General features: G+C 41.4%; 1 protein-coding gene across 2 annotated transcripts in view; it reads left to right on the top strand.

Annotated features, from left to right (window-relative positions):
- Nucleotides 1-19,602, top strand: part of CCDC171 (coiled-coil domain containing 171) — a 70,511-nt gene that overhangs the window by 8,831 nt on the left and 42,078 nt on the right. For both annotated transcript variants that reach the window (XM_077475241.1, XM_077475240.1), the window contains exons 2-6: nt 3,282-3,444; nt 9,054-9,177; nt 12,213-12,387; nt 17,478-17,668; nt 18,215-18,361. In XM_077475241.1, the coding sequence (XP_077331367.1) occupies nt 3,389-3,444; nt 9,054-9,177; nt 12,213-12,387; nt 17,478-17,668; nt 18,215-18,361 (693 nt within the window). In that variant the 5' untranslated portion in view covers nt 3,282-3,388. The remainder of the gene's footprint in view (nt 1-3,281; nt 3,445-9,053; nt 9,178-12,212; nt 12,388-17,477; nt 17,669-18,214; nt 18,362-19,602) is intronic.

Raw genomic sequence — 19,602 nt, 5'->3', positions numbered from 1 at the left:
TGGGATTTGTAGTTTCACCACAGCTGGAGGCCCGAGGTTGCATACCTGTGCTTTTAGAGGGTAGTTTGACATGCAGGTACCACCTGGCAGTCTTTAGGGCAGCACATCTTCCAAGCACTGTTGACTACACTGATGAGCTGTTAGCAGGTTTCCTGAGTTGACATGAGCCTACGGCCAGGTGGGGCAACTGACATGTCATGTGGGATCTGTAGTGATGAACACCATGGGGGTTATTTACGAAAGGCAAATCCACTTTGCACTTGCAGTGCACTTGGAAGTGCAGTCGCTCTAAATCTAAGGGGTAGATCTGAAATGAGTGGAAGCTCTGCTGATTTTATCATCCAATTATGTGAAAGCTAAAATGCTGATTTTTTTTTTTTTTTTTTTTTTTTTTTCCTAGGATGTCCTCCTCGGATCTACAGCGACTGCACTTCCAAGTGCACTTGTAGTGCAAAGTGGATTTGGCTTTAGTAAATAACCCCCCACATATGTACATACTTGTTCTAGGTTACTGACTTTATAAAGTGAGCTTGATAAAAAAATATGTGATCGGGAGCGGTGATCAGTGTCGTGTCACGCGTAGTCCCTCCCCCCACAGTTAGGCTGGCCAAACATGGTCGAATTTTCTTTAGAAAATCCGAAAATTTGTACGTTTTGTGATCCGATGATGCCACCATTGATTTTGAAATTCGGCCGACCAAGCCTTCAATTTCACCTCATGGTGCTGCAGAAAAGAATTTTTGTGGCTGGGAATCTTCCTTTCTTTCCGGGAATTTTCTTTTCTTGCACATGCGCATTTCTTTTTCGATTACGTTTCTTGCACGATTCTCCCATCATCGATTAGAAAATCGTTTGTTTTTCAAAAAATTTCCAACATGTCATTACTCTATTACTCAATTTGATTGCCGCACGAAAATCAGTTGTTGCTGCAGCCCACTAATGGTGCGAAATAAAAACGAAATTTCTCAGATAAGATTTTAGAAAGAGAAAATTCTTTCTAAATTCGACCCATGTATAGCCTGCCTTAGAATCACTCCCTAGGACACACTTAATGCCTGCAGCGCCCCCTTGTGGTTAACCTCATTCAGTTCCAGTCACATTAACGGTAATCAGTGCATTTTTAATCACAAAAATCCCAAAGTCCCAAAATAGTGCCAAAAGTGTCCGATCTGTCCGCCATAATGCCGCAGGCACGATGAAAATTTGCTGATCGCCGCTATTACTTGTAAAAAAAAAAAAATTATTGATAAAAATGCCATAAAACTATCCCTTATTTTGTAGATGCTATAACTTTTGTGCAAACCAATCAATAAACACTTATTGCGATTTTATATATATATTTTTTATTTTTTTTTACCAAAAATATGTAGAAGAATACGTGTTGGCCTAAACTGAGCAAAAAGTAAAAAAATATTGCTTTTTTTTCAAAATTGTCAATCTTTTTCTGTTTATAGCACAAAAAATAAAAACCGCAGAGGTGATCAAATACCACCAAAAGAAAGCTCTATTTGTGGGGAAAAAAGGACATCATTTTTGTTTGGGAGCCACGTCAACACAAATCAACGCAGTGCCGAAATTGCAAAAAACGCTCTGGTCTTTGGGCAGCCAAATGGTTCGGCGCTGAAGTGGTTAAATTGGCTCCTAAGAGGCACCTGCTACAATCGCCAACATTCAACACTTTTGGCTGCTCTTAACAAAGGAGCAAATGAGGAGTACTATAAATATATTTTTCAAAGCCACACTTAAAGCGATATTAAAACCGAAATGAAAAATGTAATATTGCAGCTTTCCAATCATTAGCTGTGGTGGCTGCATCCATTTTCTTTTTTTAGCTCTTCTTTCCCTCAGTTTTCACCTGGTGATCTGGTCAGTAACACACGTTCTGTATTAGAGAGCCCCTACTCTGGATGAATGAGCACAGAGGGACCTTTAGGCAGCAGTATTGTCAGTGGGGTATTAGATGTACTAGAAGATTTAAATACATTAACAAACTGAAGCCAAACTCCAGCTTAAAAGATAGGTTATGGCGCTAAACCCAAAATTATATACTTGGCATATATATATGTATATGCTATTAGTGATCTGTCTGCAAACACTGTGATGCTAGAAATACTGATTTAAACCATATAAAATTAAAGTGAAAAAATGCAAATACCATATTTATCGGTGTATAATATGCACTTTTTCCCCCTTAAAATCGGGGGAAAGTCGTGGGTGCGTGTTATACACCGATCCCCACTGTCTGCGAGTCAAAAATACCGAGCGCGGCCGAAAAATACCGAGCCGATTGCTCGGCTCCGCTCGTAGTCCCGCCTCCCTGCTGTTTCTCTAGCGAGCGCTGCCGAAAAAGACCGAGCCGTCTGTACTGTGTACTCGGCTCGGCTTGCAGTCCCGCCCATACTGGTATGAATCTTGGTATGAATTTCTGATAACATGAATTTCTGATAGTATTTCGATGTTATTATTACATGGGTTTTATATCAATTTGACACAGCAGTGTTAGCACGTATTTGCATTTTTTCACTTTAATTTTATATGGCTTAATTAGTATTTCTAGCATCACAGTGTTTGCAGACAGATCACTAATAGCATATACACATATATATGCCAAGTATATAATTTTGGGTTTAGCGCCATAACCTATCTTTTTCTCTCAAACCAAACCCCCCCCCACACACTAAGGGGCGGAGGCTTCAGGTAAAGGCAGCTCTAACCCCTGAAAATTCTGTTTCACCATTTTATGAATTAATTTTTAGATTTATTTTTATTTCAAATTCTAGCACTCACAGGGTGGGTAGTCCGTAGCGCGACTTCATTCATTCACTTACACAAACTCCAGCTTAGGCTGGGTCCACACTATATTATATTAACCCGATTCGGACGGTGCCATTGCCGCCAATTTGGCATGTAATTTGACTTGTCAAATGGCATCAATGTGACCCTAGGCTAAAGCTGCACATGGGTGTTTAAAGTGAAAGGTGAATTTGCTTTTCATGCGATTGGATAAATAAAATGAGACTGCACTATTATCACAGTTAAAGGGAGACGATTTTCATCCTCCTAAAATGCTCCATCTCCTGGTTCACTTTAATGTCAGTGTTGATTTATGTGGGGACGGACAAATCACGTCATCTGTTTTCCATGGATAATATATTAAATTATAGTACTGATAGGTTGCCAAATTTGTGTCGTACAAGAAGCAAACCTGGATCACCGTGCATGCTTCAAACAAGGTTTAACTTCATTATTTGTGCTTCATTTACTTTTTTTTTCTTTTGCAGTGTGTCATAAATCTATGCAGCATGTCATCGCGGAGAACAGTGCCTGGAAGAAAGGAAGCAATTTAAAATAACAGGCATTGTTCTGGTTAACCAAAACAGTTGCCACTATGGAAAAGATGACGTTCATTTCTCAAAACCACACTACTGATAACTCAATTAAAATGTAAGATTGGGATTAATTGTGATCTTAATTGTACCGACATTTCTTGTATGTGCACAGCATGTTGGTTGTTTGTTCCAGTAATATGCCATTATGTTAAAGCGATCTTAAACCCAAAATGTAATATATTGCAGATTACCAATCAATAGATGCGGTGGCTGCATTTGTTTTCTTTGTCTTTTATCACTTTGTTTTCATCTGGTGATCTGGCCAGTAACACACCTCATGTATTAGTGAGGCACAACTCTGCATGAATGAGCACAGGAGGCAAAGCAGACAGCAGCCTTGTCAGTCTGGGGCGGGGGGGAGAAAGAGCCTAAAAAACACAATGAATGCAGCTCACAGATGTAGTAATGCCACTATCCCTTAGAACCTGGGTTTTAACAACCATGCCATTAAGCCCTTGTACACACGGTCGGACATTCCGACAACAAAATCTGACAGATTTTGTCCGAAACTGGTGCTGCATACACACGGTTGGACAAAGTTGACGGAAAATCCGATCGTTCGGAACGTGATGATGTTTGTACATTACAACGGGACTACGTTCAGGCTAGCAGCCGATAGCTTTGGTCTCGTAATTTGATCTTTGTCCGATCGGAATTCTCTACAAACGATCGGACAAAGTCCTATCGGATCATGTTGTCGGAAAATTTTATATCCAGCTCTCAAACTTTGTTGGTCGGACATTCTGACGGAAAAAGTCAGATGGAGCTTACACAGGGTCGTATTATCCGACAACGCGGTCCGATCGGACATTTTCCGTCTGAATTTCTGACCGTGTGTACAAGGGCTAAAGCTAGCAGCTAAACAGCAGAGTGGTAAATCAGTCCCTGTGACAGCAGACCAAAATGGCCTGGCATAGCCTACAATGCATTTACGAGAAATCTTACTAGTGTTGGTGTACCAAATCCACCTAGGCCAACCTAGATCATTGAGGATCACGGGAATTTCCTCCATCTTGATTCTGGTGAGCAGACCAGGAATAAGCTTCCATGGGAGAAAAGGCATTCGATTAAGGTGTAATGATCCTACTGAGTCACTAGAGTATCCAATGCTTCTGCCAGCATATCCCTGGACCTGAATACAAACCTGTACAGTTTGTTGTTTGAACCTGGGGGCAAGGAGGTCCATTCCAGTGTCCGCTACCTACGATGCATGACCTGGAATACTATCGGGGGAAGAGACCACTCTCTCTTGGGTACAGGCGCTGTTAGATGAGGAAATCCATCTACAATTTGTCTTTGTCAGGAATGGCTGACAAGGAAAAGTAGAAATCGCCCAATTCGGGTCAATCAATATTTGTTCTCACACTTGGACAATAATATTGCTGGTAAACCTCATATAAAAGTTATTTCAATACCATACCAACTGAAACTACAGAACATTAGCCCACTCCAGTGCGACACATACTTAAGGTCTATAGGGGAACATTGACTGCTAATATAGAGAAACCGTCTGACTGTTCTCCTGAGCGAAGTGGCGTCAGAAATAATATGCTGGCTTAACTTTCCTTCTCTACCTTCCCTCTGCAATCGCATAAACTTGCTGGGTTAGCAAAGGCGATCTTGCAAGTTTATGGAATGCTGGAAAGTGCTTGGGTAATATGCTGCCCTAAAGGCAATCTGATTGTGCCTGCGTGTACAACCTATTCTGTTTGTAAGCAGTCATGGGGCCTTTTGTCACCTGGGTTTTGTGTGCATTAAAATTATTTCTCATCCAAAATAAATCAGTATGAACACAAAAGCAGTCTGAAGTAGGTAGATGCAATATAGAGGTAAAAAAGTAGTGATGCGCGGTACTATAATAGGGAGTTGGCCTAGGAGGCTTAATAAATTCTATAGGCACTAAGATTGTGCGTGATATATATATTCCCGTATACAGTAAGAGAAAGGTATATAAAAAGTTGTGCGTATTTTTATAAGGGGGTGGTGGACAACTCTCACCACTATAGCATGATGATATTCAAGATAGGAGACAAATGTAATGAGTAAGAAAAAAAAAAAAAAAAAAAAAAAAAAAAAAAAAAAGAAAAAATTGCAATGCTTGGAATAAGTAATCCCTAATGTGATTTTATAACTGACAGAATCGCATAAAGTGCCAGTGCTAGACAATAAATAGAATCATGAAAGTATTAACTACACCATAGATTAAATAAAACAATATATATAAAGCAGTCACAAAGAATAGTGAATCGCAGTGCGATTTGTTCACGCTGACAAAATCGCATAAAGTGCCAGTGCTAAAGGTGAGAAGGTGTGTGGAATATTCTATTACACAATAAGGTAAATAGGATAATATGTATAAAACAATCACCAACTCGATAAAACGTATGTGCAAGAAATGGTGAGTTGTAGCTGCCAGAAGTCGCATAAAGTGCTAGTGTCACAGAAGTGGTAGAACAAGGTCCGTGCGGGTGTTCTCTACCATATAATCATCAAAACAATATTCCTGCGACCGTGAACAGCTCAATAGTTCAATTGTGCAAGAAAATGACAGAAAATCAAAATAAACGCATAAGTAATATTGGTGTTAAGGGAGTAAAAAGAATCCCACAAACTAATCAAAAAACTGTGTGCGATACCTACAAGAAATTATATAAAAAATAACAATAGCATATATCAGAGTGTGACCATTCTGCTTTGTGCGATAAACGGTGGCGATTATGTCAAAAGTCGCATATGTCGACAAATCGCATATAATGTCCGTGTCTGTATATAAGTGCACAGAGCAATATAATCGGTGATGGTGGTGAAAGAGGTGAATATATCCCACGTGGTCCTGTGTGGTTGGAGTATGGGTGTCCCCTTACCTTACAGCTGTAAGGTAACAGCGTGTGATATGTATATCCTCAGAACTCCTGTACTTTATCCCTCGAGGTCTTGTCCCGATATTTACAGATCCTGGTATCCACGGATCCTGGCGTCTCCTGCCTATCACGCTGTGTTGGTCCCTTTAAGTATTTGCTCAGCAGCACTCAGCGTGGGGGGGGGGTGTAGGTTTACCTCGGCAATTGGTGCATATGTAAGGGGTTAAAGAAATAAGGAGGAAGGGAGCCCCATAGTGTAGTAATTCTCAACACATATGATTTATTACAGCAAAACAGTAATGTACTCACAAGCAGACAAGTTTCAAATGCAGTGTATAAACGAGCCTCGAGCTCGATTGCGTCACTTCCGGTAGCGTCCCTAGTGACGCAATCGAGCTCGAGGCTCGTTTATACACTGCATTTGAAACTTGTCTGCTTGTGAGTACATTACTGTTTTGCTGTAATAAATCATATGTGTTGAGAATTACTACACTATGGGGCTCCCTTCCTCCTTATTTCTTTAACCCCTTACATATGCACCAATTGCCGAGGTAAACCTACACCCCCCCCCCACGCTGAGTGCTGCTGAGCAAATACTTAAAGGGACCAACACAGCGTGATAGGCAGGAGACGCCAGGATCCGTGGATACCAGGATCTGTAAATATCGGGACAAGACCTCGAGGGATAAAGTACAGGAGTTCTGAGGATATACATATCACACGCTGTTACCTTACAGCTGTAAGGTAAGGGGACACCCATACTCCAACCACACAGGACCACGTGGGATATATTCACCTCTTTCACCACCATCACCGATTATATTGCTCTGTGCACTTATATACAGACACGGACATTATATGCGATTTGTCGACATATGCGACTTTTGACATAATCGCCACCGTTTATCGCACAAAGCAGAATGGTCACACTCTGATATATGCTATTGTTATTTTTTATATAATTTCTTGTAGGTATCGCACACAGTTTTTTGATTAGTTTGTGGGATTCTTTTTACTCCCTTAACACCAATATTACTTATGCGTTTATTTTGATTTTCTGTCATTTTCTTGCACAATTGAACTATTGAGCTGTTCACGGTCGCAGGAATATTGTTTTGATGATTATATGGTAGAGAACACCCGCACGGACCTTGTTCTACCACTTCTGTGACACTAGCACTTTATGCGACTTCTGGCAGCTACAACTCACCATTTCTTGCACATACGTTTTATCGAGTTGGTGATTGTTTTATACATATTATCCTATTTACCTTATTGTGTAATAGAATATTCCACACACCTTCTCACCTTTAGCACTGGCACTTTATGCGATTTTGTCAGCGTGAACAAATCGCACTGCGATTCACTATTCTTTGTGACTGCTTTATATATATTGTTTTATTTAATCTATGGTGTAGTTAATACTTTCATGATTCTATTTATTGTCTAGCACTGGCACTTTATGCGATTCTGTCAGTTATAAAATCACATTAGGGATTACTTATTCCAAGCATTGCAATTTTTTCTTTTTTTTTTTTTTTTTTTTTTTTTTTCTTACTCATTACATTTGTCTCCTATCTTGAATATCATCATGCTATAGTGGTGAGAGTTGTCCACCACCCCCTTATAAAAATACGCACAACTTTTTATATACCTTTCTCTTACTGTATACGGGAATATATATATCACGCACAATCTTAGTGCCTATAGAATTTATTAAGCCTCCTAGGCCAACTCCCTATTATAGTACCGCGCATCACTACTTTTTTACCTCTTTACTCCGCTATTGGGACCCAAGCATCCCCATTTCAGTGTATGCAGCAGTACGATTATCGGATTCTTCCCTGATTAGGCGCAGGAATAACCCTTTTCTCATTTAGGTAGATGCAATATAGCCCCCGTTCACACTGAATGTGGCTTTGAAATTTGCGTGATTTATAAGCCGCAGGACAGTGCGATTTCATCTGCGGCTTGCTGATGTCTGTGTGATTTCATGCACAGATGTCAATGCAGGTCACATATGAAATTGCAAAAAAATAGTGCTGGAATTGTGCTAATTGAAATCGCGCCTATTAAGACAGTGCCATAGAAAGACATTAGACGCGACTTCAGGTAGGATTTGTAAATTGCATGTCGCAGCTGAAGTCGCACTGGTGTGAAAGGAGGCTTAGGAAGTCAAATGCATGTCACAAGGAAGTCAGGTGCACCTGTGGATAAACACTAAATTAAATGAAACTGATCTCATGTATAGGCTGAATATACCTGAAATCAAGCTGCGTTTGCACCCCAACAGAAGCTTTAAGGCCAAGATAACACTTCAGCAGTCTAACGCTTTTCAGAGGGCAGCTAAGCTGAAGCTTTTAGGCATTCAGAGTCGGGAGGTGATCCTGGTGCCTTCCTAATTCCTGTTTTGTGTTTTTGCTTTGCTTTCTTTGCAAAGGGATGATTTTGAATGGAACTAACACATCACAACAGCAATTCAAGTTCATTTGATGGGCAAGTTTTGCATGTGGTGTCCTCTGTCAGCTCTACAAGACACATTCATTTTGCCACAATACAAAGCATCTTGGCTGTGGCATGTGTACAGCCCCCTCCAGCTGTATTTTAGGTTGGTGGGCAGTAAAGCCACAGCCTGTTTTTACTGCCCCCCATTGCCTGGTTACTATTATACCAAAGCTAGAATGAGTTAGGACCTTCTTTAGCTTACTGGTTATGGAAATACGCTTGTTTGAAGGGATAGGGTGTATTACACTATGCAGGTATACTGAGCTTCAAGTATTGCTCTTTGTTAATCCATTTTTAGGTCAGAGTCCTCTAACCATGGAAATCAGCAATTGGCAGAGTTGGATGAAACTGGGAGACTCCATTTGCAGCTTAATAAGTTAAAACATGAAAATATAGCACTGGGGTCAACACATAATGAAGAGGTGAGTTATTTCCTATAAATCTTTTTTATTTATTTTTTTTGACTTGATACAGTGGGGGGGGTTAGAACCTTTGTCACATTCCAAAACTGAACAGTCTTTTCTGGAGCAGGACAAGAGGAAAGAACTTCCAGTGAAGACACCTGTTTTAGTGACAGCTGTCAAATTGTCCCTCACATTGGAGAGATTTCCCCTGACTTCATTCATCTGGGACGGGAATTGAGGGGAAATCTCTGTAACGGGGACACAGGTAGAAATAAAAAACCTGAAAGAGATTCTAATGCCGCGTACACACGACCGGACTTTCCGGCAGACTGGAATCAGTCCATCGGGCAATCCAATCGTGTGTGGGCTAATCCGATTGTTTTTCACATAAAAAAAATCAGACGGGCTTAGAAATAGAACATGTTTCAAATCTGTCTGAAGGATTCAATTCCTATCATCACGTTCAAAACGAACGGACTTTCAAATGGACTTAGTCCGTTCGGAAAGGTCCATCGGAACTCGGCCAAAAGTCAGTCGGGAAGACCATCGGACCTTTTTTTGCCAGAAAGTCCGGTCGCGTGTACGCGGCATAACCCTTCTTGACTCTATCCAAACCTTAACAATGGTATATGGACTGGTTTAGATCAAACTAAATAAATCTAACCAAATCCTAAAATGGCTTGGATCTGATCTTTGTGATTTCTCTCCAGTCTCATTCGCAAACAACAGCTTTAGTACATCGCATTAAAAAAAACGGCATTGTTTCAGTTCACATACAGTACATGCAGTTATTTCTTTCTTCCTTTGCATTGCAGTAGTTTCTGAGTTGTTGCCCTACACATGCATGATTTGTCAATGGCACCAAACAGATGTCTATACTTCATTTTTTTTTTTTTTAAATAGAAAATCTTTGAATGAGCTGTAAGGAATACCTTGGGAGCCAGTGAGATCTTTGTATAGGAGCCATAGAAAACACTCTGACAGTGATGTAATAGGTTTGAGAAAGTAAGCTCTAAGCTTCATTGTAAAGACACATTTTACTTTCCAGCCCATGATGTGAAGAGTTTTAAAAGATTAAACTGTTTGGTTTACCAAATCAAACATTTACTGAAATATACTTTAAAAAGATTTCTTTCTTCCTAGAAAATAAACTTTTACAATTAAAAGTCTTGCTAAGGCAAGACATCCCAAGATGCCTGACCATTAAAGCCTTACTCCAAGTTTAATGTCCCCTTTTAAACAACTTGTTTGGGCCAAGCTGTTTAATGCAGTAACCGGTGCACTTGCTGGACACGCTGCATTAGTTGTATGTAACTTCAGCTATATACAGTATACAGCACAGTGTTCCGGCAGTGGGTAGGTAATTCCTGTCCCACTCCTAGAATGGAATAGAGGCAGGATTAGTGCTGCTCAGCCATTCATGGGAAGCTTTGTATTCTATGAATTATTAGCTTTCTCTGGCTTGTAATGTCATCCACATCCCTGCCAATTAGAGAAAGCTATGTAGTCATAGAATACAAAGCTTTCTGTGAATGGCTGAGTAGTGTTCACCCTGACTCTATTTTGTTTCTGTCCCACTGCTAGAACACAGTGCTGTTTATTTTATGTACCTGAGCTTGCATATAGTTAAAGGGGTAAACCCTCGTGATTTTTCATCTTAATGTATTGTGCATTAAGGGGAAAAACCTTTTGTGATCCAGCAGCCCCCCTTTTACATACCTGAACCCGATCTTTCCAGTGACAGAGATGAGCACAGCAGCTCCAGCCACTGTCTCAGGTTCTCATTGGATAGATAGCAGCAGGAGCCATTGGCTCTCGCTGCTGTCAATCAAATCCAGTGACACGGAATTGGGGGGGGGGGCCTGCTATTGATTTCGATGGACACAGCAGCAGGACTCGGGAGCATGGCCCCAGGGAAAGCGGCTATCCATGGGGGCAATGGAGAAGCGGAAGAGCCAGGAGCACTGCCGGGGGGACCCCTTGAAAAGGAGGATAAGGGCCACTCTGTGCAAAATCACTGCACAGAGGAGGTAAGTATAACATGCTTGTTTAAAAAAACTAAAAAAAAAAAAAAAGCTTTGCAATCGCTTTAATACAATGCACCTGTTAGTGCAGTAAATGGTTAATATGGGGCAGCTTGGCACAAACAAACTATTTAAAGGAACATTAAACTATTAAGCCAGCCATAGACAGTTCAAATCTCTGCCAGTTCAATAGAAACCAGGCAAGATTCGAACCAGGTATGGGCAGGCTGAATGTTCCCCAAGTTGATCGATCAACTTGGGTACAACCAATCTGCTGGATTGTACATGCGCTAGCAATAATCACTGTGTTCTTCCAGCAGGGGAAGTAATGGCTCTGCGGGTTAGGATTCATTTTTTTTTTTTTTATAGGGTTACAACCACTTTAAGATCGTCATGATGACATGACTGTATTGGAATAAATGTAGGTTATTGTACATACAGTAAATAAATAAGACATCCTCTGAAAATAGTAGCCAAAATGAATATAATATCCGGTGTAATTTTTGGAGAAACATGGTAAGCGTTATGTACCAGATTGTGGTAGCATTAACATGGTGATCTAGTGATGTTGACCACTTTTTAAATCTGCTCAATTATCTGAAATTGACTTCTTAAACCATTTTCCGGGTGCTATTATTTTTTTTTTATTTTTTTTGGCAAATTGCAGGAAGTCTGCAGTATGTGGCAAACATGCCACACTTTTACATAATGCAACAGTGTTGCAAATATGCCACTTTTTGCATTCTGCATAAAAACAATGGGGTAAGATATTGACACATTACATGAAATACAATATCATTATAAATTTGTCCCAATTCAACACTGCTGAGCACACTATGTTGTTGCCCCCCTGAGAATGTTTCAAAAGTAACAGCAGGACTATAATGCAGGCATCACAAGTATTCAAATGCATACAAATATCAAGAAAGACTTGGCACCTGTGATTTATTGGTTTAATTTGAATGCTGCAGAAGTTAATAATTGTAATTTTATATGCTGATTTTTATATCTCTTGAATCATTTTGCAAGTTGCGGTCATGGGAAAACCAGGTTGTCCGGCTTCGTTGTGAGGTTGAGAAAGGAGAGGCAGTTCGTCAAGGTCTAGAATATGATTTGGCAGTGGCAAGAAAACAATGTGGTATGGAAAGGATGGCTCTGGAAGAGGAGAAAGAAAAGGCCATCAAAATACAAGAACATTTTAAAGGTAAAATGATAAAGATCTTTGCACATGCAGTCCACTTCATGGCCATTTGTAATATGGATTCAACTTTACCCCACACCTGATAACGATGGTGAGGCTGCCACTTCTGCAGAAGTGACAGCCTGAATGAGTGACGGGGCTGTTGTCGATTTTAAATGTGATGGCAGCTGCAGGGGAGAAGATTCCTTGCCTGCTGTCACGGGGAGGCAGTTTGAGGGCGAAGGGGAAGAATGTGCAACATGTTACACTTGTATTTAGGGTGTAACATGTAACCTGGTTCAAAAGGTGAACCTAGCCTTTAAATTAGTATTATATCTAAATAACATTGGGGGTTATTTTACGAAAGGCAAATCCACTTTGCATTGCAAGTGCACTTGGCAGTGCAGTTGCTCTAAATCTGAGGGGCAGATCTGAAATGAGGGGAAGCTCTGCTGATTTTATCATCCAATCATGTGCAAGCTAAAATGCTGTTTTTTATTTTCATTGCATGTCCCCCTCGGATCTACAGCAACTTTACTTCCAAGTGCACTTGCAGTGCAAAGTGGATTTTCCTTTAGTAAATAACTCCCACTGTCTACAGTGTTAGAAATCTTTGCTGTGGCTCATAGTGCCACCAAATAGTGGGCCTGTCTTCCTGCTCTCCCTGCAGGGATGCATGCAGTATATCTACAGTATCTGTGTTGTGAGTCTTGTTTGACACTATTCCAAACACAACTATGACTCTTACTGTAAAGATAGTTAACCCCTTCATGACGGAGGGTAAAACAAATTCTAAATTAAGAATAGTATGCATATGCGGCTCCACAGGATTAAAGGATAAGTTCACCTTTGTGAACATGTTACATGCTACACCCATTTAGGACGCAACATGTTCAGCATCTGCCCGATTTCCCCCTCCCTGTGACAGCAGGATGGGGTTCTTCTTCCTGCATCCGCTGTCACAATTCAAAAAGAGTGCAGGGCTCTATCTACACATCCATGTCGTTCATTCACAGGGTTCTGTGAATGAATGAACTACTAGGACGCTGATCACAATAGGCTGGACGTCAATTGGATAAACTGTATGTAGCTGAGGCTACATACAGTATACAGCACTGTGTTCCAGGTGGGAGACATGACCTTCCTGTCCCACAACCGGAACAAAATAGCTTCTATCTGAACTGCTCTCAGCCATTTATAGGCAGGTTTGTATTCTATGAATGAAGTCGTTAGAGATTGTAACATCATCAGCTGGCCTCTCTAACTTAACCAATCAGAGGAAGTAACTTGTACATGAATCAAATGCCCTTAAAGTAAAGGTATAATGGGCTAGTAAGCATCGATTGTGCCCTTTCTTCAGTGCTCATGCGCAGATGTCGACGCAAGTATATATGGTAAATATCACCTAAACCGTGTAGGTTTAGGAGATATTTCCAGTACGTACAGGTAAGCCTTATTATAGGCTTACCTGTAGGTAAAAGTGGTGTAACTAGGTTTACAACCACTTAAAAGTGATACTAAACCTAAAAACGTTTTTTTTTTAACCTTAATGCATTGCTTACATTAAGATAAAAAACGTTTTCAGTTTTCCTGTGCTCAGGGAAAGTTCTGAGAGAGCAGCTTTTGTTACTCTGCTGATGTATGAATATGTGTCTGCAGAGCATTGGTGCTTTGACGATCACAAGACCTAAAAAAGCTTTCAGAATAGAGAATTTAAATAAATAATTAATAGCAACAAAGTGTTTTATTTAGAGCTTCATACAAATCAATATTTAAAAGCATATGTTTTTTTGCAATAACATGGTGTAGGTGGAGTCTAAGTTGACTGACAAAAGGTTTCACTTTGTTCACACTGTGTGTGTATGGGCTGGGACTAACAGGAAGGTGAAGCCTCCCTCGATCACCATTTTTGAATTTTTTTTTTTTAAATCCTGCCCTCATAGTGTTTTATCAATATGAGCACACTGAGGAGGATGAAGGGAGAATCATTTACCAATGTGTATATGCCCACATGTATGATTCTATAGTCATATGGGCTGCACAGATCAGAAAAAGGAGCAAATAAACAGCTTAGAAGGGAACTGAAACTGGAACATGCTCAGTAGATGTCAGCAGCTGGTCTACACAATTTCAGGCTGCAGTGGGGACACAGACCAGGAGGGTTGGACAGTGAACAGCAGGATCCACCAGTAATTTTGCAGTCTACAGAAGATAAACTCTGTAATAGATATGTGAGTATAAACACAATATAGCATGTATTGACAATTTTTGATGATTTGGGCTTATTGACACTTTAGTAGCGTAGATTACACTTTTGCACTTTACTGCTTATGAGTTTAAGGGGATAGATTAAAGCGGTTGTATACCCTGTGTTTGTTTTTTTGTTTTTACACACTTGCAAGGCAAAAGGCATAATGAGCTAGTATGCACCGCATACTAGCTCATTATGAAATACTTACCTTTAGAATGAGGCTTTGGTAACTCACATGATCCAAGCCGAGGGAGCCGACATGTTGCCTCAGCGTGTCTTCAGGGTATCGTAACTCTTCTGGAGAGGGCATTCCCACTGCAACAGGTAACCCCCAGCCTAAACTCTCCTAATGGTTCCAGGGACCTTTATTCTGTTCTCTCTGAGGGCAATGACATTTGCAACCTGGAACCCTGTTAACCTATAGTTTATAGGGTCTGCCTCTATAGAGTACCTCTTAATTCAGATAGGTGAATCCTAAATTCCTTACCTTGTCATCAGGGGCATCTACTGCAGTCACACAAGAGTTTGTACCCAAAATCATCTAACTCTTAGCAAATGCTTACTGCAGAGGTTCTAAGCATATTCCTGCATCCCGCTCTGCAGAGTAAATCCTTGATTTTCCTTGCTGCCCTTAACAAGGCTGGTTCACTGGCCACAGTCTTCTTTTTTACTTCAAATGTGCAAGAGACTATTTCAGCCCTTATTTATGCAGTACAGTACACACTATTCTGCATCTGGAGGATCAACCTGCTTTCTCCAACCTTGTGTCTTTCAAAGCCTCTGTAGTTGCTAACATATTTCAACTATACCCGCTAATTGCAGTTTGCGGCCTGGAAGAACCCTGAACCTTCCTGGACCCTACCTGAGTGTGTAGATTGGCCAGGGGCCCACCTTAACGGTAAAATCACTAGCCAGTAGAGGGTGTGCTTACCTCTAGGGATTCTACAGAGGAGCAGTTGATATCCCCCCTTAACATCCAGTTTTCACTGGTGGGTTCTACCCTACCCTTTGGTACATGGCCAGGCTGCGTGCGCAGATAAGGGTCTGATATGGACTTTGGGGGGACCCCCACGCTGTTTTTTCGGCGTAGGGCTTCCCCTTTAAGTCCATACCAGGTAACGGGGCCAGCGAGGTGTCAATCTCGCCGATGGAGGCAGCGACATTGTCTTCCTGCGCTAGTCCCGTCTGCCTGAAGTCGCGTTCAAAATGAATGGACTTTTCTCCGTGTGTGGGCAAGTCTGTTAATTTCAAAAGTCCGGTGGACTAGCACACAGACGGGCAGATTGTCCGCCGGACTGCCCGAGTCCGGTGGACAATTTTGAGTCAAAACTCCTTTCTAAGTCCGCCGGACTTTTGGAAAGAAAAAGTCCGGCGGACTCTGATCGTGTGTACGTGGCATTCAAGTTTACCAGCAGAGTGCTATGGTGGAAGGGTCCACGGCATGGTTGCCCTCAGATTCCTTTTCTTCAGTCAGGAAGTTACCCGCCTCGCTTCTTTTGCAGGAGCATCATATAGCGAGGGCCCTTCTCTGAGGCACCCCTCCCTTTCTCCTCTCAGCCGACCTTAGTCTTTAGTCTTTTATTGCAAGGCTAGTTCCTGAGAGTATCTGCCTCTCAAGATTAGGTACTTCCTGGCGTGATCACTCAACTTTCACTTCAGAGGCCCAACAAGGACCTTACTTCCCATCTTCATTGAAAAAGATCATGTCAGGTGCTGCATTCTGGATTTGTGGAACGGGTGGGTCCCTATATATCCTTCTCTGGTCAGGTGTCCTGGTTCAGACACTGCTGGACACCACCGTTAAACCACAGGTAAAGTGCATATACTGTATATGGGAGGTGGTATGCCTGCCAAAGGATTTGCGTTCCTATCTAGACTTGACATTTATACAACCATGCTAAGCAGCACAGCTTGGCTGGTAACCTGACTTTTCTCCATTGCTTTTAAGAAATATAGCTAGGTCCTTGTCCTTTTTTTTTATTTTATTTTTTTATTACACCCATTCTGATTTTCCAAGATTTAAGGCGGGTTTACTTTAATAACACTTCCACAGAATTTTGAGAAGTGAGATTTAAAAAGGACTGTGCTACTCTTCTACATTTCAGCATAATAGATGGAGCTAAATTTAAGCATAATGGATCGAGTTAGCAAAGCTTTCTGTGCCATTATATTGGCGCAGGAAACTGGTGTGAGTAGCGTACACTGCATTAACAAAGCAGCCTGTGTTTCTTCTGCTCTATTTCCTAGTTTGAAGTGAAATGAAAACTAACACAAGTTTTACTCATAATTAACAAAGAGATTTGCATAGAAAACTGTGGCAAAACCCCATGAGATTGGACCTGGCATACATGAGAGGAACTGTCTGCTGTTATCCTAGGAGATGGCTCACATGCCTCATCTCTCTGCCTGTGCAGTGAACATACTACATGGGCAGAGCCTGCATATAGGCGCAGAAAGATTTCTCCTGCCTATTTGCCCAACTATTAACCCCGACAAACACAGGGTAAAGCTTTCCTCTTTCCTTTCAACTAAGCAGGGGCAGGCGGAGTGAGCCTAAACTTCAGCTCTTCTGCTCTTTATGCTGTGTCTGATGCATATAAAATGGGACAGATTGCTCCTAATTAACAAACTGGCTTTAGAAACAGCATTTGTACTGATTTCTCAGTTTACATTTTGTCTGTACCACTCTGTGGATTTGCTAACACACATTGGGGGGGAATTAACAGACGTACGATTGCTTGTAAAGCTCCATTTTGTATCCCTTTTGGCTGACTCCCTTTTCACCGCGTGTTCCCTATTAATTGCATACACTGTACTCAGCATGATTTCAAATATTGATTCCTATTTAATTTTCCTTCTACAGAACAAATTGAAGAACTGCACAGAAAAATGCAAACTTTACAGAGGCATTTCCAGACCACAGAGTTCAATTGGCAGGATACACGGAAAGTTCTTGAAATGGATTTGCAAACTCAAAACCAAGCCATTGAAAACTACAGGAAAGAACTGGAGTCGCAGATGCTGGACAAGAATAAGATGGAATCTGTTATTCAGGTAAGTATGGTGTTGATTTACTAAAACTGGAGCGCGTGCATGGCATTCAATCAGCTTCTAACGTCAGCTTCTTCAATTAGACCCCTTTCACACCGGGGCGGTGTCGCCGGTAAAACTATGCTAATTTTAGCGGCGCTTTACCGCCAATTTTTCTGCGCTATTTGGCTGCTAGTGGGGCACTTTTACCCCCCCCCCCCCTGCTAGCGGCCGAGAGAGGGTTAAAACCACTGTAGCAGCGCTATGCCGACGGTATAGCCACGCGGCCCCATTGATTTCAATGGGCCAGCAGTGTATACACCGCTTCTTCACCGCTCCAAAGATGCTACTTGCAGGAGTTTTTTCACCGTCCTGCCAGCGCACCGCTCCAGTGTGAAAGCCCTCGGATCACCAGATTTTGCACACTCCAGTTTAGTAAATCAACCCCTGTGTGTCTATTTGGGTGATCTGTCTAAAGCGTGAGCGTAAAGCAATTTGTTTTGCAGTGTTGAATGTAAGAAAGAAAAAAAGCATATTTTAATATTGTCAATTTGTTGTGCTCTGATCTAGAAACAAAATGAGACCATTCAAGAGCTACAACAAAACTTGCATCAATTGAACTTAAAAAACAATACACATGTGGATACTGTGAGAAAACATAAAAGTGAGCTGGAATCGAGCCGTGAAAGAGAAGAGAGACTGAGAAATGACCTTGAGGTAAATGTTGCACCATAATGTAGATTGTCATTGTGCCAGATAATTCTACCATGGTCCAAAATTTGAGGGTCGCCAGCTATGTACTGTATGCCAACTATGTGCCCCTTCATTTGCTAGCCATTAGTCAACTGAAAGACATATATAAGTGGGTCTTTAAGGCAATTTAATTTATTAAACATAATAGTTGGCTTTTAATTTACGTGTTTACTGACTTTTTCTTTAAAATGTCATTAAAAAAATAACTGAAAATAAGCTACAAGCCGGTATAAATTACAAGCATGCAGAGGCGCTAATACATTATTGTAACAGTCTGCAATTCCTCCACTATGCTATTGGAATTGCAGGCTGCCACGGGTGTATATATATCATGGCATCACATAGGCCTCCCAAATAGAGATGTGCACTGCTTATCACGGTTGTTGTTACAGCAGCCAAAATACTAATCAAGATTATCATGCTCCACTAATGCAGATTTTTCACTTCCTTCATTAGTTGTCCATTTTATGTACTCCCCTTTTTTTTTGCTTTCGGAAAGCCAAATAGGGCTAACTATTCCAAATATGCTGGAGGTTTCCTTTTTAGCCCTTGGTAGTAACACTGGTGTAACATTAACCAGTCTGGAATTTGGCCGTGCTATGTACACCCACATAAACGTTATCAAAAGTACACAATGGTATATGCAGTATGCCCTGTTCCTTGTTCAGTGTTGCTGCTTCCTCTGAGCAATTTTTAGTTGTGCAAATGGCAGATAGGACTTTCTAAGTAATATAGCATTAACTTTAGTGGCTGCTGTCATTTATGGAGCACCTGAGCAGGGTTTGTAAACACGGTTCACGCTCCTTTTTACATTAGCGCATCTCCAAAGTCGAACAATTTCCAGTGCGACTTTGATGCCACTTTTGGTGCGATTTTTGATTTGACTTTACATTCTATGGAATAAAAAAAATTTTTTTTTTTTTAACTCGCCTCTAAATGCCTGTTGCTAGGGGGTCCCTTGTAGTCTGCCTCCTTCAGTGCCTGGGCTTTTGACGTCCCTTCCCCTCGGCGCAGGAAGGGCTCAGCTCTGCCCCCTCCCTCCTGTCAGTCATCTGGGACACGTGACAGGTCCCAGATGACTGCGCGGCCAATCAAGGCGCGCGGCACCGCTCGCGCATGCACAGTGGGTGCCTGGCTGTGAAGCCACAGCCAGGTGCCCACAGTTAGAATGCCGGCGCCGCCGAGCGGAGGGGGGAACGAGCGGG

This window comes from Lithobates pipiens, unplaced genomic scaffold (assembly GCF_037356315.1).
Source record: "Lithobates pipiens isolate NorthernLeopardFrog02 unplaced genomic scaffold, aLitPip1_a1.2 Scaffold_13, whole genome shotgun sequence".
Classification (NCBI taxonomy): Eukaryota; Metazoa; Chordata; class Amphibia; order Anura; family Ranidae; genus Lithobates; species Lithobates pipiens.
The sequence above is the reverse complement of the archived record's forward strand: the minus strand, read 5'-3'. Positions and strand labels throughout refer to the sequence as shown.